This window comes from Pteropus alecto, unplaced genomic scaffold (genome assembly GCF_000325575.1).
Source record: "Pteropus alecto unplaced genomic scaffold, ASM32557v1 scaffold7, whole genome shotgun sequence".
Taxonomy (NCBI): Eukaryota; Metazoa; Chordata; class Mammalia; order Chiroptera; family Pteropodidae; genus Pteropus; species Pteropus alecto.
Window position 1 is genome coordinate 19,524,461 of NW_006494614.1, and position 24,872 is coordinate 19,549,332.

The following is a 24,872-nucleotide window of genomic DNA, read 5'->3' on the forward strand; positions in this document are numbered from 1 at the left end:
CACTATATCTGGATCTCTGTTCTGTTCTCTCATATGGTTTCTGCTTCTTTGTCTTCCCATTTGGCTGACTTTCCACGTCTGTTTCTATGTATTAAGCAAAGCTCCTAAGTCACCCAGTCTTATTATTGTGGATTTGTGAAGTAGGTGTCCAGTGGCGCAGTCCTATAAGGAGTTCAGCTGCAGGCCAAATTTAGCCCAAGCCTCTGCCCCTCCGGAGCCACCTGTTAAAATTCAGCAAGTGCTCCACAGATGCTGTACTTATAGTTGCCTCAAAAGGGCACACCAGAAACCAAAGCCAGCTGTCTCTAGTGTGAGTCTAGGCACTGCTCAGCAAGGAACACCTGACTTGCTGAGGATATACCTGGATGTGGCTTGGGTGGAGCCGTGAGTTTGGAGAGGCAGGGTTTCAGGGAATCCTCTGGGCAAGTGACCTCTGTTATCCAGTTTGATGACATCACAGCTATGGTGGCCTCTGTGTCTGCACGCTGGTAGCGGGGAGGGCTCAACAGGGAACAATGGTTATTGCTGGCACTTCTGTACAGAGCAAGTCTTGCCTTGGCCCTCACTCCAACAATGTCTCCCTGTAAGTCTCTGGTGCCTCCTGCGTGCAGCCAAATTGGCACTGGTGCTCAGAGCGAGCAGGTCCGTCACTGTGAAAATCCTCTCGCGGACATGGCCCTTTTAAGAAGCATCCGCCACTGCCACAGCTTCCGATTCACTCAGCTGCTTGAGACCGGGCAGCCCTACGTTCTCACCCCATCCTACCTTCTGCTTTTGCTGGATGATTTCCTGGACTTCTCTCTAGTTGTATGGCTTGTTCATCTAGATCCCAAGCAATTTTTCCATGCTGCTGCCCTTTATTACCATCATAACTTTGATTTGGTCACCAGAGGGATGAACAGAGCCTCTATCATCCACGCCATTTTTTTTCTAACCAATTTGTCATTGATTTTAGATTGTAGATGTCAGAAACATTGCTAGCACTTTACACTTATTAGTGTATAAGGAAACACTTGAAAGATTTTATTCTTGCTGAGAGTGCCCAAAAGATAACCCCTTATTACCATCCTAACTTTAATTTGGTCACCGGAGGGATGAACAGAGCCTCTATCATCCACGCCATTTTTTTTCTAACCAATTTGTCATTGATTTTAGATTGTAGATGTCAGAAACATTGCTAGCACTTTACACTTATTAGTGTATAAGGAAACACTTGAAAGATTTTATTCTTGCTGAGAGTGCCCAAAAGATAACTTAGTTTTCTAAAGAACATGATCCATAATCTGTTGAATCAACTCCTTTTTAAGGGTGTTTGGAGGCAAATTTGTTTCCTTTGTATAATAATTCAGGTAATTAGTCTTTTGGCCAAATTATAAATTCAGTTCTCGAAACAGTTTGTCCCTAAGTAAATTGCAATGCTGTTTTCTGTTTAATTTCCTTAAAAAAGAAAATCTAATGGAAATGTCCTCGCTAGTATTTATTTGTTATTACATTGCAATTAATGGAAAAATGTAGTTATTCCTCTTTTTCCTCCCAGGTCATTTCAATGCTATGGAAATTACCCAGGATGCTTTCTAATAAAATAAAATAATAAATCAACAATCTTATCTAGGTTTTCTCAGGTCTGTCTTGCAAAATTAGCCATCAGGAAATATCTACCAAAATAGAACACTAGTACGTACAACAAACCGGTAATTCTTGACTTTGGTCAACAGCAAAAGACTCACAGAAAACTGAAATTTTAAAGCCCAATTTTCAGTGACATTCTTGGAAATAAAAGCCTGATTTATAAAAAGAAAGCCGATTCTCTTTGCTATATTGCTATGCAAATTTGGGAAAGGCTACTAGATAAAAACTAGAAAAGGCAAATTCATTTGGTTCAATTTTGCTTTGTTATCAAAAATGTAACCAAATTGTTAGGAAATGTGCTTGGTTATAATAAATTAATGATCAATAATTAGAAAATAAACATTCAAGTAGAACTTATTATTTGGAAAATTTTGGCACTATCATGTACAGGAGTACACATTTTAACCTTTGTGAATGAGGAAAGAATTAACACAAGAAATTGTGGTTAACAGAGGCAGAACCATATTATTTGAAAAATAACCTGCCATAGAAGCTTTAAGGAAGGCCTAAGAGATGGAATTTAGTGGAATAAAAATATTTTAAAAAGAAAACACAACTCTACCAAAGATCTTTTCGCACTTTATCAATATACTATTAAATGCTATTTGCTTTTGTATAATACTATTTTACCAAATTCACCTCCTTAGTTTTAACTAGCTTACCAAGACTGTAGGTGAACATTTGTGTGAGGGGTAGGGAGGGGGTTAAAGATTAGATTAAATGATCTCTTTTGCAGTTATAAGGTTTTATGGCTTCATGACAAAGAGACCATGACCACAACAGCCAATAATTATCTAGCACTTACTCTGTGCCAGGCACTGTACTTAGTTCTTTTATACTGGATGAAAAAACAAATAGCTCCAAATTAGAGGGAAATTTTGATAATTAAATTCTTGAGTTCATGTTTTAACTAGAAAATGCATTATATCTATGGCCCCAGCATTCTGGGAAATAAGGAGACCCTCATCTTTGATTCAGGGACTACTGATTATCCTGCAATACTCATTTTTACCATTTCTAGCGTCTGGCACATGATTGCTTGAAGTAAAGACTACATTTCTCTTTATCTCTTTCAGCTAGGTACGGCCATGTGACTAAATTCTGGCCAATGGCATAGAAATAGATGTATTCTGGGAAACATGCGAGAACCTGTTTTATGAGACTACATATACGCTTTAGTTAGATTATCAGATTGTATTGCTTTTTTTGCCTCTTTGGGAAGGGACTTTCGTTCCATGAAATAAGACACACAATTTCTGTGTGTCCCACAATGATACAGTCAGAGCCAGCCAGATTTTTGTGTGCTTAATTATTTTTAAAGATGAAAACAATTGGAAAAAGAAAGTTGAGGTCAATCTGTTAAATCAACAAATTGAAGTAAACAGGGCACAAAGTAGTAAAGCAGTAGATATTAGAAATGGAACAGATCAGTAAAATCTGTGTTGGTTGAGTCACTGAAGAATTGATAGATCATTAATGCTCAAGCAAAGAATGCACGTTCTTAATATGTAACAGTCCTGTTTATTTATGAACTCGGTTTTCTGGATTCTCAAGATCATCTACCATGTTCTTGGAAAAAACAACTCACATTTTAATATGTCTCACTGCTGTGGAATTTATTTTCTGACTTTGTTGTCTAAATTTTCTCTTATTCATTAATTTATTCATTTTGGCATTTTCAAAACTAAAGCTCATCCATGAAAACTTTCTCTCTTTGTTTTTTGTACTTTTCACTTCCTTAACTAAGGATGTCTTTCTTTCTTAACTGGCTAACTAACTCCTACAGAATCTTGGCTCAACTCAACCATCTCTCTTTCTGGGAGTCCATCATTTCCAGAAATCTGATTTAGATACCCCACTGTGTGCTCCAGCCTGCAGTACATACTTCTACCAATGCACTTATTACTCAATGTTATGGCTTCATTTGCTCCTATCTCTTCATCAAACTATAAGCTCCTTAAAGTCATGGACTAGGTCTTTCATCTCTGAATTTCTAGCAAATTCCAGCAAAGTGCCTATTTTATAGCAATTCTTTTTTAAAAACATTTTTCTCAGATCTGAGATTCAAAAAAATCTCAAACACATTTTTAATACACTTTTAAAGTTAAGTTTATTGAGGAATAATTTACATCTAATAAAATTAACTTTAAAAATTGTACAGTTTAATGAATTTTGGCAAATGTACACAGTCCTCTAACAATACCACAGTTATGATAAAGAACATTTTCATCACTCCCCAAAGTACTATTTTTCCTTTGCAGTCAATCCCCTACTCCATCTCTAGCCCCTGGAAACCACTGCTCTGATTTTGGTCTCTATAGTTTTGCCAGTGCTATACTGTTATATAAGTGAAATCACACATAGCGTGTATTCCTTTGTGTCTAACTTTTTCACTGGGCATAATGCATCTATGATCCATCCGTGTTGCACGTCAGTAGTTTATTCCTATTCATGTCTAAGTGATATCTGTCATATACATGGTCTAAATGTGCTTATCCATTTGATGGACATCATAGTTGTTTTCAGTTTTTGACTATTATGGATCACGCTGCTATAAACATTCATGTATAGGTATTTATATGAATATATATTTTTATTTCTCCTGGGTAAATATTCAGGAGTGGGATTTCTGGGTTGTATGATGTGTGTGTGTTTAACTTTATAGTAAAATGCTAATGTCTTCCAAAGCAATCATACCAATTTATACTTCTACCAGCCATATATGTGGTTTTAAGTTCATTATTGCTTTTAAAATGAGTTATCATTAAGTATACTTATACTAGCTTTTTGGTTTTATAGTTGTCAGATATTACTGTTACTAAAAAAAAAAGGCGTGAAAAATAAATAGATCTACTGAGTAGAAAGATTTTCAGTAAGACCCATACTTCCCCCAAATAATTCCTCCACTGTTTTGGTTAGCAGTACTTGAAAAGCTTTCTTTGCAGTGTCATCTCCCACCCCAAATACTTTGTTAGAATTCAGTCTCCAGGAAGCTGACCTGATAAGATCCATCAAGGTTTAGCAGGACGATTTTCCAAAGGCCCAGCTAAGAGCTGGGTGGAGCTAACCATTCTGAGAGTGGAGAGTCTGAGTCCAGGGACAAGCAAAAGATGGAAGAGCAGAGTGCCATGATGAGGGAGAGATGCAGCAAATGACCAACAACTGGGTTGGAAGGAGCCCTGAGCACGAAGCCTGTGTTCCTCTTTCACCAGCTGTAGCAGTAGATCTGGGTTTGAGAACTAGCAGTGCCACTTTCTAGTCATACGGCTTTAAACAAATCCTGTTACCATCTATTTAAATGTCAGATTTTTTTTTCACCTGGGATGCTGAGGAAATAATATTAGCTCCATGTACATCAAATGATTGTTGTGGGAATTGCATTGAGATATATTGTTAAGTGCAATATAAAATTTATGAATGTCTTTTTTTATTTAGTCAATTTTTAAAACTGCTTTTCCAGCCTTTAATTTTCTTCTGTTAAACCTTCTTTTGACTTTTAATCTATAGCTTACCATATCAATGGTGTCCCCTCTCAGATCATTTAATCTCTTCCTGCCCCTTTAAAACATCCTATCCACTTTAGAGTAGGCAATCTGTGGCACTTTCATAAATCTCTTTCCATTACAGTCCATCTCAGACCCAGAGAACAAAATTGTGAGGTTTTAGATGAGACTGAGATGTGCCGTCCAGTTTCTGGTTCTATGGTATGTCAAAAAAATACATTACACAATTTGAAGTGAGATTCAAATTGACCTGAGATGCTACAAGGAGACTTTTTAATTTCTGATGGGATATAGTTATCATATGACTTTTCTGTTGTCTCTGAGGCAAGCACAAGTATCTTTTCACAAGAGAAGTTCAGTCATAGTCATTTATAAAACGCCTACATTTTCCTGGAAATTTTCCTGTATTTTCTTTCTATTTTTAACTACATTTGTTTTGCCTTTTTTTTGTGTTCCAGCATAATGTTTGTTTATAAAAAAGATGTCATGTAATCCTTTCAATGCCCTCTATGATAGGAAAGATGAAATGAAATTTTAATGGAGTAAATGACTCGCTAGGGAAAACACATGTCTTTGCAATGATGTCATCAAATGATGATTCCATGGCCCCATTGTTCTCTGGGGACCTGCTGTTTCCATGAGCTGTCTAGCTCAGAGGATGTTCTTTCTTTCAAGTAAAGCCATCTCAAAATTATGCTAAGTGTGAGGGCCAGAAGTTAATAGGAGTTAAGGAATTTCTGAATACAACAGTACAAAGGAGATTCCTCTGTGCTTGGCAGCTAGTTCTCCAGACCGAATGGAATGAGTCAAAGTTTCAATTAGAGTCTCATTAAATCTGATGTCAGTTACCAGCACCATTTGACACCTTGGATAGGGCTCGGCTTGCTTTTTAGCTACCAAGTGCCCAGCACAAATGTCCACAGAAAGTGGAGATTTACTACTGGAATGCTATCTATCAGTGGTAGAGTCTACTGGGTGTCTTCCATTATCCCATCTCTCCTTCTTCTATAAAAAATAGGATCTCAGAGTTTTGGTTGGCCACATGGGGGGCCAGAATAAGCTACACTGTCAGGCCACCTTTGCAGCTAGACGTGCCCCTGCGACTACGTTCTGGCCAATGAAATATAGTCACAATTATCAAAGAATAACTTGTGGGAACCTTCCTCAGAAGATGACGAAGATCACATATGACCCTCCCCCCCCCTAATTTTTTTTTTGTCCTTTGATTATCTTTCAGGATAAAATTTGTACGTCATGTCTTAAGCCAGAGCAACCATTTTGGACTACGTGGTACCTTCAAATAGAGGCCACATCTGTATATTAATGAGGTGGAAGGAGCCTGGGTATCTGAGGATTGCATGGAACAAAGCCACCACATCAGCCGTGGATTACTTACCTCTTGACTTTCATGAGCGTTTTAGTCCCTGTTATTTCTGTTCTCTGTTGCTAGTAGCAGAATACTTCTGATGCAGTAGCCTGCCAGTTGTACATACTTTAGGAGAGAGATGATTAAAAGTGTGTGTGGCAATGTTCTCATGGATTCCCAGAGGTGGTCTTGGGAAGAGAGCAGACACTGCCTGTGATAGGACAGGAGTCCATTGTGCTGGGTCTGTCCTTTCATCTGCATTCAGAACACATGGACACTGCTCTGGTGCTGCTTTAGTATCTGCAGCAAGTAGACACTGGAGCTGCCTCCCCACCTTGCTCACTCTAGAGCTCAATGGTCCTGAGGCATCTAGTCTCCTTGTTAGCAGCAATATCAGCTATATTGGTAAGTGCTGGGTGGGCCAGGCTCATGTATTCGCATATGTCACTTCCTATTTGTGGCAAGTTTTGTTTTGCTTTAACTTTAAAAGATGGCAGATGCAGATATGTTATGATAGGTGGCAGCCTTCCACTGCTCCGTTCCAACCCTATTCATGAGACAGTGAGGCAATCAAAGATTTGCAACATGTTTTGCAAAGTTAATGACAGGCGCAGGAATAGAGTACCCAGAACAGTGGAAAGAAGACCAGCCAGGCAGCAGCCACCTAGATTCTAGTCCTGGCACTGCAGGTAGAAACATGACATTGAACAAGCTACTTAGTAGCTTAGGTTCTCGGGTTTTATAAATGCGAAATGGGGCAGTGGGTTACATGATTTCTAAGATTTTTGTTTGTTTGTTCCATCACTCTGTGATAATTCCTATTATCATTAGATGAGGCTCATCATAGTTTCATTTCTTTCTCTGAAAGTATTCAACTAATCTGTTAAGTATAAATACAGTAAAGAAATATTAGTGATATTTTCATCAGAAAAAATAAAGCAAATATTTTCTCATCTTTAGATATATATTTTAGCATCAACATTAGTAAGAACAAGAAACAAATAGTATCTCGAGTATCCTTTGGCAAGTGAAACTGTATCATTTTCAACTTTAAAACCAATGAGACAATGAACCAGATTCTCTCCAGGTGTATCATGTAAGGGAGTAGTGCAGGCCTGGGAAGCAGGTGGCCTTGGTTTGATTCTGGCTGCTCCATGTACCAGCTCCATGACCCTGACCAATGAGCTTTCCCTCAGTTTATGATTTCCTCATAATAATTTTCCTAACTACTGCTGGTAAGACTGAACCCACATTTAAACACCCATTTGGACCATTGATTTGGGGGCCATTCCTACAGGTTGTTAGTCCATCTTACTTGCCAGTTTTAGAAAACTCCTTTCAACCTTTTGGGAGGCAGTTGAGTTCCCAGCATGCCTTAATACAGATATCATGACTAGCAAAGGAGGCTTGGCTTAGATGAGGGTGTGTTAGATCTTACTGGTCATTAGAATTATCCAGGGAGATTTGTAAATATATAGATGCCCACGCCCCACCCCAGGGATCAGATTTAATTGGTCTAAGGGTGGTAGTCAGACATTAGTACAGATATTTTTCAATCTCTCTGAGGGATTCTTTCATGCAGGCAGGCTTGAGACTCATAAACTTAGACCTATTAGGTTCACCTCAAGCCATGTGGTAGCCTTGCCTGGGGCAGAGGTGGGAAGAATATTGCTGAGCCACCTGCAGAGCCCACACAATGACCTGATGGTGGGAGCCCATTATGTGCTGAGACCACCTTAGCTCCAGTGTAAAAATCTGAATGAGCATCAGGCAACGCTAGAAAATGCAAGACCAGACATTTCAATTTCTCACAGGTATTAATAAAAATAGTAAAGGCACAATACTTCATTTCAAAAAAGTGTAAGGAAAAACAAAAACATGATCCTCAATATTTCGTTTTCTACCTACTTTACTGTTGTAAAAATGGTTTTAAGTATTTCTAACAGTAAATCAGAATTTTTTATTTTGGGGGCATTTAGTGGTTTTGGTCCAAAGCTATTGCTGCCAGGAAAAAAAAAATAAAAGAAGAGAAGCCATTCAATAAATAAAACTATATTTTTTGAAAAACTAGACCATGTGTGAGAGTTTGAAATGATTTTCTCAATTTAAACAATGACTGAGGACTCTATGTACTTTCAGCTTGATGAGTCCAACACTTGGGCAGCAGCTAGATAGGGGGAGGATGGAGAAAATTGTTTAAGCATTTCCCAGATGCTTTGTGTATCACATGCAGTGCTATGTATTCAGCCACCCATGAACAAACTTTCGGGAGAGCCAAGTAACAGCAACAATGCCATCGTTTTCCCTTTGAATAACTGCTTGTTGCAGAGTGCAAATGTGACTCTAGTAGTTTTTCACAGTTTGCAAAATCCTAAAAAATGATGCATCTCTCTAAAAAAAAAGTCTGTATTTGAATCTGAGATACTAATTTTATTAATATAGTAGAAAGTTACCTATAAACTTTATTAGGAAAAAACTCCATGGATTTTGATCCATGTGTGTGTGTGTACATACATACATACATATATACATACATACATACATGCATATGTATATGTGTGTGTGTGTATATACGTATATGTGTATATACCACATCTAAAGACATTTTGTCATGTTCCCTTAAAACTGGCTTGCCTGCCTACTTTCCTAAGTTTCCCCGCAACATCATCATTCTCTCAGTCACCTGATTTTGCTTGGTCATCTTAAGATATTTTCCCATCCTTACTTCCTAAAGCCAGTCATCTTCCTCTTTCATGCCGCTGCTCTGAGCGCTATAATACAAACCCTGTGTGTACCCTACCTGGACTCTGGCACACCCTCTCCCAGTGTCCTTGCTTGCACGCTGTCTTCCCAGCAAGTTACTCTGAACTTCATTGCCAAATTAGATTCTTTTTTACAAGATTTTTAAAAATCATTCTTTCACTTAACAAGCATTTATTTTAATATAGTGGAAAGACCATGGACTTGATTGGTCTTTCCACTATAGAGAGAGCTCTGAGTTCAGATCCTGACTCCAAACTTACTAGCAAATCACCTGACTTTTCAGCAGAGCCTCAATGTCTTATCTATAGCATAGAGATAAAAATTAAATTTCATGGATTGATGTATATAAAATGCCATGTGCTGTGTCTAGAATACACTCTTTAAATTGTGATATATAAAGGGTTAAATTCCAGAATTTCGGCTACTTCCAAGTTCTACTACCATTCCAGTTGTGTTCATAAACTTTCCTAGTCCTGTCCCAGTCCTCCTCTGCTAAAACAACTCTGCTTTATTTATTGCCCAACACATTTCCTGTCCTCTGCTATTTTTTTCAACTTCTCGTTCTGAATCTTGTGCTTAGAATGCTTACTCTTAGTCCATTACAATCTTCATCTTCATGAAATCCTTCAGGGACCACTTCAACATACAAGGCTTTCTCCCTCCCATGAACTCCCAACAATTCTTATTGTTGGGACACATTTCTCCATAGGTCTCTCACGTTTCTTCATGTCTTTAGAGCAGAGACACTTACTGCTTTTGTGCCACATAATCTCTTCCAGGGTGTTTGTATGCTAGCCTTGGAAGACAGGGATAATTTCTCCCTCCAGAGCAAAGGGCAAATTTGTTTACTGTCCACTTTAACTAAGATAATGTTTCCTTCTAGGGCAAAAGTCAGGCAGGCTTACAGTCCTTATAAAAGACTCGGATCTCCAAGCTCAGATTCTGTTTCTGTAATGCAACTCACTGCATATGCAAGGGTCACCGGGAACTCTTTGTGTCACCCTGTGGGAATGGGGCTTGGGGACCCGACCCAAATGATGATACTCTTGTCTACTGCTATCGCTGTGAGTAATATAGACCTGTCTCTGGTTCTTTGGGTATCAGCACCCATGAAACTGTAGCAGGTTAACTTGTTATCTTGCAATTAGGATAAAATTTCAGATCCTTCACAGTTCTTGACAACTATTTTTATTGTTGTTATTATTATTCATTGTTATGACTCCTAAATATTTTTTCATAACAATCTCCTCTTCACACCCTTTTTCTTGTCATCAGTTTGTGGAATGATTGGTTTATAGAGAAACTGGTTTGTGGAGAAACGCTTTTTTTTTCCTGTGGAATATTCTAAACGGTGGATTAAGCTGATTGCTTCCTGTGCTGTCATTTATCTTGTTTCTCTAGGCCATGAATTTCCCCTCAAATTATTTTTCACATTGTTCTTTGGGCTTTCAATTACACACTGTCTCCACATCTCTTCTGAGTCATTTGACTTTTGCTTATGTTTATTTCTGGTCTCTGTTATTACACTGAAATGTTTTATGAGCAGGGATTCTTTTGATTTGCCTTTAAAAAATAACCTCCTACCTTTCATAAGGAACGTCATGACTAGAATAACATCATTTGCTGAATGATCAAGATAAAAATGATTTAACACTGAGTCTGATCAGATAATAGCCATCCTTTTTCTTTTTCTCCACCAGAGGGCACACTCCAAACTGGATTTAGGCACATTCTAAAGTCTGGGATCTTGTCTGCTTTGAATACCTGGATGTCAGTGCTCCATAAATGTAGCTGAATTAATTAGTAAATGAATAAAAATGCATTATCAAGTGGAAGCTTTGTCTGGTTACACTTCATCCCACATAGGAACTCCAACTGAGACCAATAAAACCTATTTTCATAGTCCCATCATGGTACATTTCCATCAACCTGAAAGTGTATGTCAGTGTATACATACCAACTGTTGACATGCAGAGCAGTGGCGTGACTAGAAATTCTGGACCGCATGCTACTTTGATAGTTACAAAATAAATAAGTCCCCTGCAATGGTAAGAATGACTCGAATAGCACTGAATCTTAAAGAAATGAAAGAAGAAATGGCAGAGGGTTGCTTTCTTAACTCTTAAGTGAAATTTCCTTTCATCTGCTATACTTTGCTCAAGGAAGTCAGAGCTAACTGAGTAATCAACTCCCAGCAGCACTTGACTTTCATTAAATCTAAATGTTTTACCTTAAGAAGATATTTTATTTAGATGCAGTGTTTTTGAAGATTCATAGCTTCCCATTCAACCACAACTTTTTGAGGTCACATAAGATTTCAGCTACCTACTTTGTGTAGTAGGATAAATATGATGTAGTTACTGTTTTCTGCCCCAAAGTTGCTCACATTCTGATGGTAGAGGTTGTTTCAGTGCAGGCAAGAAGGTCTGGCTGAAGTGCCCACAAAGCCTGTGATTGTCACAGAAATAGTCCTTTTGAAGAAGCAGCATCAGTCAAAAAGGCAGACGGAGTGCAGTGTACCCCTCTTCCTTCCTTAGGTATAGCTTTGGTGTCTGGATTCCTCAGCTAGTGCTCAGTAGGGTAGTTGTCTACTGCTTCTCGCTTTTAATTTTAAAACATTTGAAGGCATAGTTTCTTGGGAGATTTAAATGGGCCATGTGAAGTTGCTTCAGGTGCCCTATGTATACTTGACAGAGTTTGTAGGGTAAGGCATCATCTGAATTATCTCTGTATTCCTTGCTCTGAGCTTGGCACTGTACAGGCACGTAGAAGGTGTTCATTAAATGTGATTTTATTTGCCTGCCGCACGCGAGAGGATTTAGATTCACTCCAGTTCTTGCTGGTCACTGCCTCTTTGCTCTGAGAATCAGTGTAGTTAGAGCACTACCTCCTCTCTTCACAGCCTTATGTCTAGGGCTTTCTTCACCTAAGACCCTTAAAGCCCAGTTTGGGTACAGCCAAAGTGCAGCAGCCAAAGCAGGACAATCAGTGCACGTCAGCCCAGGTTTCTCTTTTCCTCCCCACAAGATAAATCAACAAGAACTTGTAAGGGAAACACTCTCATCTGTTGCGCAGAACGCTGTCTAAGTCAACCTCAAGCGAATCCATGAGGACGCTTTTGCCTTTTTCAAAGTTGAGGGCGGTGCTATATTCTGAATTTCTTCCTGAAATTAGCACTTTTCCCTTTGTCTAACTGGCCCTCCCACCAGAACCTCTCAGCAGCCTTAGGGCAAGAATTTCTATAGGCGGCTAATTAACAGGCACAAAGAAAGTTCACGTCATCTCCCCGCTTGTTCTTCCATCCTGACCTCTCTCAATCAGTCCCGGGAATCAGATATGTGAATGAAACACTTTTCAAAAACTCACCTAAAACTATTAACTTCTAGACTCTACGTCTATAACTTTGACCTCCGACGCCAGGGCTCGCACTGACCACTAGATAGCGCTGCGGGACAAGAAACCTGAAGCGCTAGAACCACCGGGAACCCAGGAGTCGGAGGGAGAAGAGGTGGAAGTAGTATAGTAGCTAGGCTAGTAAGGAGAGGGGTATAACTTAAGGAATGTAAAAGCCGTGGAAAGCAGCTAAACCGAATACATGCAACCAGCCCTGCCTCAGTCGATAAATATCAATTTGTTGCAAACATTAACGGATTCCAAGAGGTATTAAGAACTGGACCCACTACTGAAGGGCGCAGTGGGAGAGGGCTTACCATACTGGGTGTTCAGTGTAGGGGCTTCCTGAAGATAAACAATGCAGACGTCATGCTGGGAGGTCCCTGAGGCACCCCTTTGGATACTTTTGAATTGCACTTGTGTCCCCTGGGAATGAATGTGCTTGGATTAGCTTGTGGATTGCATCTATGTACTTCCCCATCTGGGTGTCCCCTCCTTCTTCCTCCTCTACTCATCCTCTGGAAATTTTGCATAAAGACAGAGGATGTTTGCGACCAGTGGTTTATATTATTTACATTCCTTTGCAGCAAATATTTTTTAAATGTGTTAACACAGGTACGTGAGTGTGAATGCCTTGGGCAAGAGAGGATGGCCACGCGAGTGCCCAGCACGCAGCTCTGGGCTGGTGAGCGGCGCAAAGTGCGTGCTCTGGGGGCGGGGGGTGGGGCAGACGCCTCTTTCACCCAGTATGCGGCCTCCAGCCTCAGGACCAGGAAGCCCGCCACCGCCTTCGGCTCCCTGGAGGGTGATTGACTGCTCCACTCTGGGTTGATGAATTTGCAGCTGTCGGCCAAATCAACAGAAGAGAACTCTTTCTAAACCAAAATAGCAACATCCAGAGGTACATTTTCCGTAGTCAACCACATCGCCATCACAAATTAAAAAAACAAGATGCATAAAGAAAAGGCGCGCGCGCACGCACCCCCCGCCCTTCCCCCAACCTCGACAAAGTGTAAATCCCAGCCAGCCTGGGCTGACATGCAAGGCGGCAGTTGTCCTTTTTTTTAGACAAGGTGGGGAGGGGTGCGAGGGTCTTGTCCCAGGGACGTTCCTTGCCGTTTCAGGCCGCGGCGCCTGCCAGGACGTCCCAGGGTGCGGAGCAGCACTACTGAGTGGCCGGAAGACGGCTGACAGGACTTCTCGGCTCCTCTGCTATGTCCTTGAGGCTGTCACGGGCTCACGTGTGTCTGTGAGAGTGGAGTAGAGTTGGGGTGCGGGCGAAGGGCTGGCCGGAGTGCAGAGGCCGGCTCTTTACAGGCTCGGGATAGTAGCTCGCTGGTACTGCGGTGATGACCGCGCACTGCATTGTGCATGTTGGGTTGCTCACGCCCAGGACGCGTTAACGCGCTGGGGTCTGTGCTGGACACCCGGGTTGTGAAATTTTGAAGAGGAAAAAGCCTGTGCACTGTGCGTGTGTGGGCTCTTTGTGTGAGCTGTCCAGCTGGACTTCGAGTGGGCTGTGTGTACTGGGGGAATGTGCAAAGATGGCGCGTTCCATTTTTCTCCATTCCCTCCATTCCCTCCATTCCAGTCTTCGTGATGAGTTCCTCTGGCTTTGGCTGGAGGCAGCCTTTGCGTGGGATGGAGTGCACCGGGCCGCCCTGCAAGTTATTGTCATGATAAAATCAAGTTCAGAGGCTATCACACTTGGTGGAGGGAAGGCCAAATTAGCGGACGTCAAATCGAATGGAGAGGAAAGGTTTACTTTGGCGACAAGACCCCAGCTTTATTGCAGGAGGTTAACTCCCGAGAAGCGCTCGCGCGTTCCTCTTCACCATCCTGGGTGGCTCAATCTTGCAGTGGGTAACCCCTGGGCTTCGAGAGGCCAAAAGGCGCAGGGCTTGTTCTGAGCGCACAGACGTGTGCAATCTGAACTTCTCCTGAAGCGCTTTTCTGATGCCACAGTGTTAAGAGCCCCGCGCTGCCTCTCGTGCGTCTAGTACAACTTGGCAACTCTGATTGCCAGGCTCCCTGCTCAGGGCCAAGGAGTGGAACGGAGTGGGGAAGAGGCGGCAAAAAAGAGACGATACTGGCGGAATGTCAGCCCCACATTTGGCCCCGGTCTCCCTAGCATCGGGGGAAATTTAATCCCCTTCGTTGCCTTGACCCCACAGGATTTCAGGGCAGGTTTTGCTCTGGCCCGGGTGAGAAATTTATACAGTGGATGGAACTTATTCCTGAGCGGCTTCCTGTTAGGAGGAGCCTTCGGTTTTATGGCGTTCGTTGCCCTCTCTCTTGGCTCAAACTAAGCCTCCCAGTTCCGTCCCGAAGCATCAGGGGATAGAGACAGGACTGGGAAAGCCATCCCATTGCTGAGCCCCACGCGGGCGGCTGTCCGGGTTTCCAATCGCGACTCCGAGATTGAAAAAGACAGAAGGCGCGCCGCGTGCACAGACAGTTAGTTAATGGAAACCCTGTAAATCGGTTTTAAGTGCACCCAGGACGGAGGGGGAGGAAAGTGTAGGTGGTGGTGATGAGGGATGGGGCCAGGATGGGATGGGGTTGGTCACACTTGAGTTTTGAAAATGAGAGTCGCGTTCCTCTCTCCCATTGTTCTTAGTTTAGAAAAATAAATTCATTAAAGAGAATCCGCACGGATAGGGAAACCCGAGCTCTCCAGCCCGCCCCAAGCGGAGGAGTGCGCGGCTTCCCTTGGCAGTGAACCCAGCTGCGGCTGTCCTCCTCCCCGCTTCCTCAAAAAAACGCGCCTCCCCCAACCCCCCCGGCTCCGCGCTCTCCGCGGGGCACTGCTACTACCGCGATCGCCACCTCACGCCGAAGGAATGCTCGAAGTATGCACACGTTCCCAAAAGTAGACCTCCTTCACCGCTGGAGGAGCATACATCACCCCGTGGCAGCCGTCCACCTTCTCAGGCGTTTCGTAACCGAGTAAACTGAGAGCTGGGAACAGCCCTCTATTAAGTAGCCCGCGACGCGGAGCCTCTTCCCACTCCACGAACGCGAGCCGCCCCAGACGCGTCCGCGCGCTGGCAGCTGCGGTCCCCGGCCGTCTCCGCCTGTTCTGCCGCTCCTGCCTCTCTTCTCGGGATCCTCCTCTTTCTCCTCCTCCTCCTTCCCGGTGGCCCTGCCGCTGCCCACCTCCCGGCAGCTGCCAGGTGCTGCTGGAGCGCAGCGCCAATTTCCCGGGCGTGCGGGGGTCGCTCAGAGGGTCGGCCTCTACGACGCCGGGACGCCGCTGCCGCCGCCGCTGCTGCTTGGAACACAGCCGCTTCAGGTCGGTCCTGCTTCTAGCCCCTTTCCGTCACTCCATCCCTCCCAAAGATCTATAGGGAAACTTGCTTCAAACCCATTCCTTGCTCCGCCCAAAGGCACTGAGGATCCCGGGCGAGGACCGTTTGGACTTGTTAAGTGTGGAGATGTGCCTGAGATTTGCCAGGTGTATTGGGGTTTTGTGATTCATTTGTATTTTGAGAGAGAAAGAATTGTAGCTTAACAGATGCAGGCGGCTGTGTGTGCGTAAAACGCCCCGTTCAATGTTTCTATTTGTAGATGAATTTCAGCTATAGATGCTGTCGATTTCAATGAGGGGGTGCGCCAGGTATTGTGGCCACTGGTCCCTCACTGTCTCCCGACTGTAGCTTTGCCGAGGGTGCCATCATGCAGCCCCGGCGCAAGGAAGGTATTTTGGTGACGCATGGCGCGGAATTCTTTGGAGGGCCGGCTGAGTGCTCTGCAGCTCGTCGAGGCTGTGCGGGTGTGTGTGGCATCTCGAGACAGATTCCTGGTCGAGTGTTCTGGCTCGTTCCTCTGCTTTTCAAAGCATCCGAGATGGAGGGTTAATCTATTTCTAGGGGCGTCAGTGTTGGCAGACTTTCTCCAGCTTATGAGAAAGCTCCCTCTCTCGACCTCTTCTTCCCGGGTGCATTGGTCGAGGCCCTACACAGAGTCGGTGCAACCTCCTAGGTGATTTCCATTCCAAATCCTAGAGAGTGTAGGGGTCAGAATGTGGGCGCCGGGTTCGTTTACGGAGCGGCCACCCGTAGTCAGAGAGCAGAAGAGATATTCCAAATCGAGCATCCTCAGGGAACCTCCGGTGACCATTTCGGGGCTTTCAGGATCCTCCCTGTCCCCTACCTCAACACGGACTATGTGGCTTTCTAAAGAATGCTGGTACGCTGGGGGTTGGAGCGGGTAAGAAAGGAAGTGAGTGCTAAATCAGCCCTTGGCCGGCTGATGTCAAGGTCGCGGTGGGTAGGAGAGGAGGTAGGTGACGGGCACGGGATCTAGAGGGACACCGCGGGGTGGGGAGAGGTGTAATTTCCTTTTTTAACATTAAAGAACTGGCTTCTTTTAGCGGGGCGGAGAGGGGGCGAATTGTCAAAGAAGACGAATCCCTTAAGACTCCCTGCCCCAACCCCCCTCTCCCAACACCCCTCCCCCTTCCCCGGCAACTAATTTTCATTCATGAGGATGAAGTGAGGGAATCCTCGCTGCCACGTAGGGGCGGCCGCTGTCAGACATTTATGTCTGAGAATGCTCAATGAAGTGTTGCTAAGCATTCAGATAAATGTTTTGGCTAAAAGGAGAGAAAGCTAAAAAAAAAAAAAGAACAACAACAAAAAAAACCCCCGAAAACATATGGACGGAATCCCTGGCTGGCTAGTTGAACTGACTGTATGTTCAGATACCCGGACGCGACATGATTCATTCTTGCCACTAAATCGGGCAGCCAATAGGTGGCGCTCTAGACCCAGACAAAAGCGCATCCGCTGCTTAGGTTTTGGTGGAGACTGGTGGTTTTCAAGAATATCTGTACACAACTTGTCGGTGGGTAGATTGTCAGCCTTTAACTTTTCGCGAGCACGACTGCCAACTGAGTTGGAAATTATAGCAAAGTTAAGGCCTGATGACGGGAACAATGGGCCAGTTTCACCTCTTGCTTTTCACGGATATAAGAAGAGGATTAGAAATGTCAAACAATTGTTAATTAGGAAGAAGAAATTGCTAGAGCCCTTGGATCTCCAGAGCAGTGCCAAAATTTTAATCTTGGCTTCATAAAAAAGAGCTCTGGGCAAATTTGGCACGCCTGCTCATCAGACATTTAAAAGGCAATTTACACTCAGGCCGAGGAAAGCTGCCCTAATACATTGTGCCAATAATTTGGAAAGACATGGTTGGAGCTTGTCAGGTTCTTTTCTCAAAGAAGGCTCGACCTTTGGCTTATGTTTGGATTCCCAAGCACGACTCTGTATTTTCATGAGGCCTAGTCTGTTGCTTTACAATAATTTATGTACCCCAGAGTCAATTCTCTTTTTATGTTTTACCTCTGGCAGCTTCCCAGTTCAGCTCATTGCTAGCAGCTTTTGTCTCTGGATTGCACCTTAGAATATTTTAGAAGAGTCCTGTCTGCAGACATGGATTAAGCACCTACCGTTTGATTGGAACCACAAAGGATGAATGAGACTCTGTCTTTAAGGGTTTAATAACCTAACTATAGAGTCAGGAAAAATCAGAATAGGACATATTCTCCTTTGGAGCACATATACCTGTAATAAATGAATAGCTAAATGAAAAGATTAATTATTACTGGAAATTTTTATAAAAAGTATCTTAGGGAAACAGACAAGAGTATTTTGCCTCTTCTATTGCTTGTGCCTTTTTTTATTATGTGTTTTAGAGTTGTTTTTCCTTCATTTTGGGTAAAGGATTTATCAGATGTGAAGACAACACAGCTAGCAGGAGGATCAGGTTTCAGTTGGGCCTTACATATTTCTGTATAATCCATTTCAGATCTAAAGAGCTGCATATTTGTAGGCAGAACAAAATGAAGAAAAAAGAGAGTAAAAGAGGTTTATTATACTTTTCCAAATTACCCTGAGACCACTAAAGTACAGTTACCTAAAGAGTTCAGCAGCTAGGAAAAAGTGGCTTGCCAAATAAAATCCCCAGCTGGAAGAGACATTTAGTCGAGTCAGGGATAAAATGACCTCTGAATTAGCCATCACCCAGGCAGGATGAAGTCATGTGGGGCCTGGTAAGGCCTTCACCTTGGATGCTAAGCAGGACCAGCCTCCAGGAAAACAGGACCCTCTTTAAACTTGAACTCCTTCTTAATACCATGATTAAACTGCTGTAGATGAACTTGACTTACACTGCTCCACAATAGGCCCATTATATGCTGAGCTGGGCCCTGTGGTTATTAAGGCAGATCTGATTTGGCCCTGGCCCGGGGCCAGGCTCCGGTTCTAACCTGGTCCCAGGCTTTCTCCGACCCGGTTGTGATGCGGTCCCTGCTTCCTCCCACAGATCCCTTCATGCGGCTGTGAGCTCAGAGGCCGAGGCCGAGCATGCGGACCAGGCTTTCAACAGCGCTCGCCATCCTGGGCGCGGCCCTGCTCCTGTCTTCCATTGAGGCAGAAGGTAAAAAACTCTTCCTTCCCCCTCCTACAGTAACATTGCAGAATTATAGGAAGGAAACAAACAAACAAACAAACAAACAAAAACAAAAACAAATCAATCTTGCCTCTATTGCTCGCTCTGTTTCCCCGCGCTTCGTGTTTTTTCCCGCGGGTTTCTCTCTTGCAGAGAAACGCCCCCTTCTCCTGAGGTTTGTCCATTTCCCAGCTCTCTGGTCCAGATCTCTCGTATTCTGCTTAATTCATTCCGTACAGTGCTGTGTGGTCTCTTTGCGCTTGTCTCTGCGGTGTGCTGTCCACACTGCCACCTACGCTGCCGCCTTCCAAGAGGACCAGCTGTCCGAGAGGGGGCGACAGCTGCTCCCACCTCTACAAACAGGATACCTCCGGGTGCTGCTCAGGAGCTCTGGTGCGCCGGGCGCTCGCTTGCGTGACTGGTAACCACCGGGCTGGGGGCTGCGACCTCCGTGAGGGCACACAATAAAAGACTCCAACAGCGCCGGCTCTGCGCGTCTGTGTGTTTTGTGGGGAACTCAGTTGGCCAGGCTGACGCTGCGGACAAATGAGGTAGCAGCCAAATCGCCCAGGGGATGGGTGGTAAGCAGAGATCCAGGACCCAGGGTGTGTTCTCGTGGTCGAGGGTCGCTGCTGTCTCTATTTGGTTCGCGGGGCTCGGAGGCCATTGGCCCAGGCCCAGCCCGGCGCACACAGGCTGGTCTGGGCCAAAGATCCCAACCCAGGAAGCTGGCGGGCGCCAGACAAACAGGGCATCACCTTCCCCTCCCTCCTTTCCTCCAGCCTCAGACCTGAGCACAGAGTCGGTAGTCGTTGCCCCAAGGTCTGCAAAATGGTTCCGTGTGACTTGGCCCTCTGGAAATCAAAGGACTTTTGCTAGATTTTCGACCTCACTTTCTTCTATTTCTTGTGTTCACGTGATGACTTAATTTCTCAGTATTTACTAGACAACCTATTTCTATATATGAACCCACTGGAAAGAAATCTGACAAACTAGATGTATTGTTCTGCAAGATAAATGGGGTAGTACCATAAAAGACATTTTAAAATTTCTTTCTTTCTTTTTTTTTTTTTTTACCTCTAAATTTATGCCGCTGATGGAGTTAAGGGAGAAAGAAATAGTTCTGCAAGGGACACCTATCTATGGCGATTCCGGGCCGGGGAGGTTGTGGCAAAGCAAAGCTGTTTTATACAACACTGAAATTTTCAAAAACTTTCTATTGTGTTTGATTTTTCTACTTCGAGATTACAGGTACAAAAAATTAAGACGAGGAAAAGCAAGTAGTCTCCAAAATGTATGATGTGTTTAGAAAAGTGACAGAAACTTGCTGGCTCTTCTTATCTGATTAATATTTTAGAGTGGCCTCTGTGAAGTAATGTTCAGATGAGGTTGCCTTTAATGCTCCTTTCTATGTTGTTGATAGGAAGGAATTTTATTTGAGGAACTCTGGAAGCCATGCTAAAGATATTTTTAGATAATTCACTGAAGTGGCCCATTGACTGCTCATTAAGAAATAGTTCCTTGAAAATCAGAAGGATTTGAGAATTCTTAGTAGAAGAATTAGGTTGGAAATGATGTAAGTGGAAAAAAGTCAAGTCTGTATTAGATGATGGCTGGTTAGCAAAGTGGTAGTTATAAAGAACATTTTGCTATCTATGTTACTTATTATTTTCATATTTTTCACATTTTATCTTTTCAATTTGTATTTATTTCCACATGATACAGCACTTTCTTTTGCTTTTTTTTTCTTGTCTCTCACCCCCTTACATCAGCATTTAATAATTATATTTTAATAAAATTATTATTTTTTGGCCTTATTCTCTAGTTTGGAACTGTCAGAAATATTTTCAGCCACGTTAAGAGAGGAAAAAGAAACAGATGAAATTAATCTTTATAATATATTTCACTTAACCTAATATTTCCTAATAATGTATCTTAATATGACCTAATAATATCACATTATCATTTCAACATGTAATCAATATAGAAATTATTGATGAGATATTTTACATTTTTTGTACTAAGTCTTTGAAGTTGAGTGTGTATTTTATGCATGTGGCATATTTCATTTGGCACTGGCAGTGTTTCAAGTGCTTGATAGCCACATGTGCTTGGTGACTTCTGTATTGGACAGCACAGCTTAGGTGCTAACTACCAACTAAATAGTCCCAGAAGCCTTTGAAGGGCTAACAAAATTTGCGGCCAAGGCCTTTCTGGGGACAATGGGCTGGAAACAGAATTTCTTTGAAATATTTCTGTTGGGGGCATTTCAAAATTTTACCTTGCACTCCTGTTTCTTGCTATGTTGTTTAATTTTAGTTTTAATGTAGCCGTAGTATCTTATAAACACAAATGAAATGGAAAGATCATTTAAATTTATACTAACTTTGGATGGAAAATTTATCTTAATGCCTCTTGGGTATAATAAAACCATTCTTTGCACACTGCTGAAGTTTTGTTTTTTTTTTTTTTACCTTTCAGTGTTGTTATCACAAAGAGTAGACTAAAGGTCTTAGTAGTTTATCAGGATGATATTTTAGTAGTGTGTTCTCCGTTTTTCTTCATCTTCAATGCATTTTATATACTTACCAAAACATATTAGACTATTCTTCTCTCACCTGTCCATCTCTCCATCCATCCATTCATCCACTCACTCACCCATTTCTGTACAGTTGGTAAACTTTCGGACATATCTTCCTTTTGTGTGCCATGATGAAAAAATTGTTTTTTAAATTATGTATCAATATAGACACTATACTTTCAAATTGCTTGAACAAGTGTGTAAAGTTAATGTGCCAAATTCTATCTATACATAAATTGTATGTTCACTGAGTCCCATATATTTATTATTGAGCAGGCATCAAATAATTTTTTTATAGAAAAATGTATACATATATTAATACATATGTATATTTATACATAGTCAGCTATGTATAAGTATTGGTTTCTAAAGTTAATCTTACACTCAAATATTTCTTATTCTTTACGCTTAACTGGTATGGCCGAAAATTGTATGCGCTGAGTCAGACCAAGGGATCAGAGTTTTGCTGCTTATTAGCTGGGTTAACCCCTCTGAATTTCGCTGACTGATCTGTGAAACTGGAATAATAAGGCCCACTATGCTGGCAGTTATGAGAAGAAAAAAGGACAATTATAAAGTGTTTTAGGGAACACAAAATGCTGCTTATGACCATACAAGTTGTGAATTATTTTTGTGTAAAAGATTTTTCAAAATTAATGAAAATACATTTTTATTGATTGAAGTTGACAGGAGTCCATTCTCACCCTACTTTGTTATCTTTTTATATGAAACAAACAAACAAACAAAATCAAGTAGAATGGCACTTCCGAAAGGCTGTATATGTGATAAAAGTGGCGAGAAGAAAAGTGGTGTGGGCGCTCTGCCGGACACGTGCTGGCTGGCCACTCTTCCCTTCTTTTGACCCCCAACTACCACATCTTGAGTTTCTGTGAACACCTAAAAGTCCTCTGAAATGTTAAAGACTTTTCCCAACAGTCAATTTTTCAGTTTTTCTGGAATCCTGGTCATTTGGAAATCAACAAGGTGGGCCGCTGCTGCCCCTCAGCAGTTTTAACCTAATGTCTGCTGCTTCAGGTCAATTTCCTTACAAGGTTGGTGGTACTGTTTTTCCATGTACTGATGTTTTTAAAAGCATGCTCAGGCCAGTTGTGTCTGCCTTTGCATTAAATTTGTCCTGAGCCATTTGCTACTGGAACAATATTTTATAATGATATTCTTAATACCTATTGTCCTATTAACATTTCTTGCATGCTTGTTAAACTAAGTGATGACAGCTAAACCTCGCAGTATGGTTACAGACAGCAGAATGTTGAATAATTAAACTATGCATGTAGATTAATAGTCTAATCTCACTGCCTGTGTATGGATAGTAAGAAAATAACCTTAATTACATTACTAGTGTATCCAATAAAAAGTAAAAAAGTCATCTCTTATAGTTGTAAGCAGCAGTTTATTAAAGCAAATGTTTGCTTAATTTGTTTTATTTCCATTAAAATGTATTAATATTACATAAATCCCTAACCCCCGTTAAATTCTGACTCATGTCTCAAAGCTACTGCTGTATTTCAATTGACTGCTGTGAAAACCTACAAAGAGATATTAATCTCTCAAAACAGATGCAAAAATTCTGACTCACAAGGAATACTTTCAGACTTAAACACTGAAGAAGAGTATGGCTGAAAGTCTTCTTACTTTGTTGACCAGCTTCAAAAGTAATAATTTTTAATGCATCGACCATGCACTGACAGTGAGTCAGTACAATGCTGCATGATGAGGCATGAACACTGCAGAGAGAATATCATTATAAAATATTTCTAAACCGTCTTTGTGTAATGACTATTGTACATGGAGGCTTTCGTTCATTGTGGGAAACTAAAAACGAGTCCACATTTCATTGACACATGCATGATGCTGTACAGTTTTGTATGTAAACTATTCCTTTCTGTACTTTTCGATTATTCTCTTCATTGACTTCTCCAAGTTTTTACGCGCAGTCATGTCTCCAGATCGCTGATCTTTCTTCACTGTTTTCCTCAAGTTCTATAAATAAATGTCTATAAATATACATTGATGTTGTCTTTTCATAATTAACCATCGTTTTGTAAAGGACCATACTGGCATTTTAGTTTAAAATGCCATTTCTAGTATGGAGTATACCTGCTGCAAAGGAAAAGAACAGTGTTGGTTCACATCTTGCAAACATACAGCAAATTGGTGTGAACGGGCAGAATATTCATTTTATAAACATCTCTATATCACTTTTTATATATTTATAAATTGTTAACATCACTTATTACTATTTGGATATTTGCCTATGAATATACATTAAATATATATTTCCTTGTGAAACATAACAGTGCCAAATTTCCCATGATTCTTCTTTTTCATTAAAATGCATTTTCATCTCTGCCATAGATTGAGATTTATCAAACAAAAATTAATGGCAAGACTGATGCGGAGAATGAACCAAAAACATCATTGATTCTTTTCCACACTATGGAAAGAAAATATTCTGTTAATGTTCTAAATGAACTTCCGCGGTTGTAAGCAGGTTGTGGTTTGGCATGCTTATTCAAAATGCACTCAGCATGTATTGAAATTCTTTTAATTGTTATGTGAATTGTTTGCATATGTGGTTATTATATGTGATTTTATTGTACTTGTATGTACTCGTACCCAAATATGTTTCTATTATGCTTGATTTTGCTGGCCATTCTTGGATGACCTAGCAACTCAAGAATCAAAAGTGTTTTGTGCTGTCTTCTGTAATATGTACACTCTCTGATGTTTTGTCATATCTTGTCAGCTTTTAATTTTATTCTTATCCAACAAGATATCTTTTATATTTGTTGGAAACAAATTTATGCAAAGACAATTTTAGTAAGCTTTGCTCGGCACAATTATTTATTCATTAAATTGGTCCATTTTCTGACATTGGAAAATGTAACTGATATCAACACTCTCTTTTGCAGTTGAACCACCTTCAGACTTGAATTTTAAAATTATAGATGAAAATACTGTTCATATGTCATGGGCAAGACCAACGGATCCTATTGTGGGTTACAGAATAACAGTGGATCCTACAACGGGTAAGTTTTGTTTCTAGGAACATCAAAGATGATATCCACTCTTCTCTTCTCCTTCCTTTTTATAATGAGGAAGCCAAGATTTATAAAACCCAAGGGATTTAGTTCATATCACCAGATATTTGGTGGACTCAGGT

The 24,872-nt window shown here is 41.7% G+C and overlaps 1 protein-coding gene across 4 annotated transcripts in view; it reads left to right on the forward strand.

The window, feature by feature from the left end:
* The first annotated feature begins 15,540 nt into the window (after nt 1-15,540).
* COL12A1 (collagen type XII alpha 1 chain) overlaps nt 15,541-24,872 on the forward strand; it is a 110,599-nt gene continuing 101,267 nt past the window's right edge. For 2 of the 4 annotated variants that reach the window (XM_015600423.2, XM_006926377.3), the window contains exons 1-3: nt 15,541-15,949; nt 18,982-19,095; nt 24,622-24,738. In XM_015600423.2, the coding sequence (XP_015455909.1) occupies nt 19,023-19,095; nt 24,622-24,738 (190 nt within the window). In that variant the 5' untranslated portion in view covers nt 15,541-15,949; nt 18,982-19,022. Of the gene's footprint in view, nt 15,950-18,981; nt 19,096-22,719; nt 22,741-24,621; nt 24,739-24,872 lie in introns of those variants that run through there. The other 2 variants (XM_025042896.1, XM_025042895.1) reach the window with 2 other exon arrangements.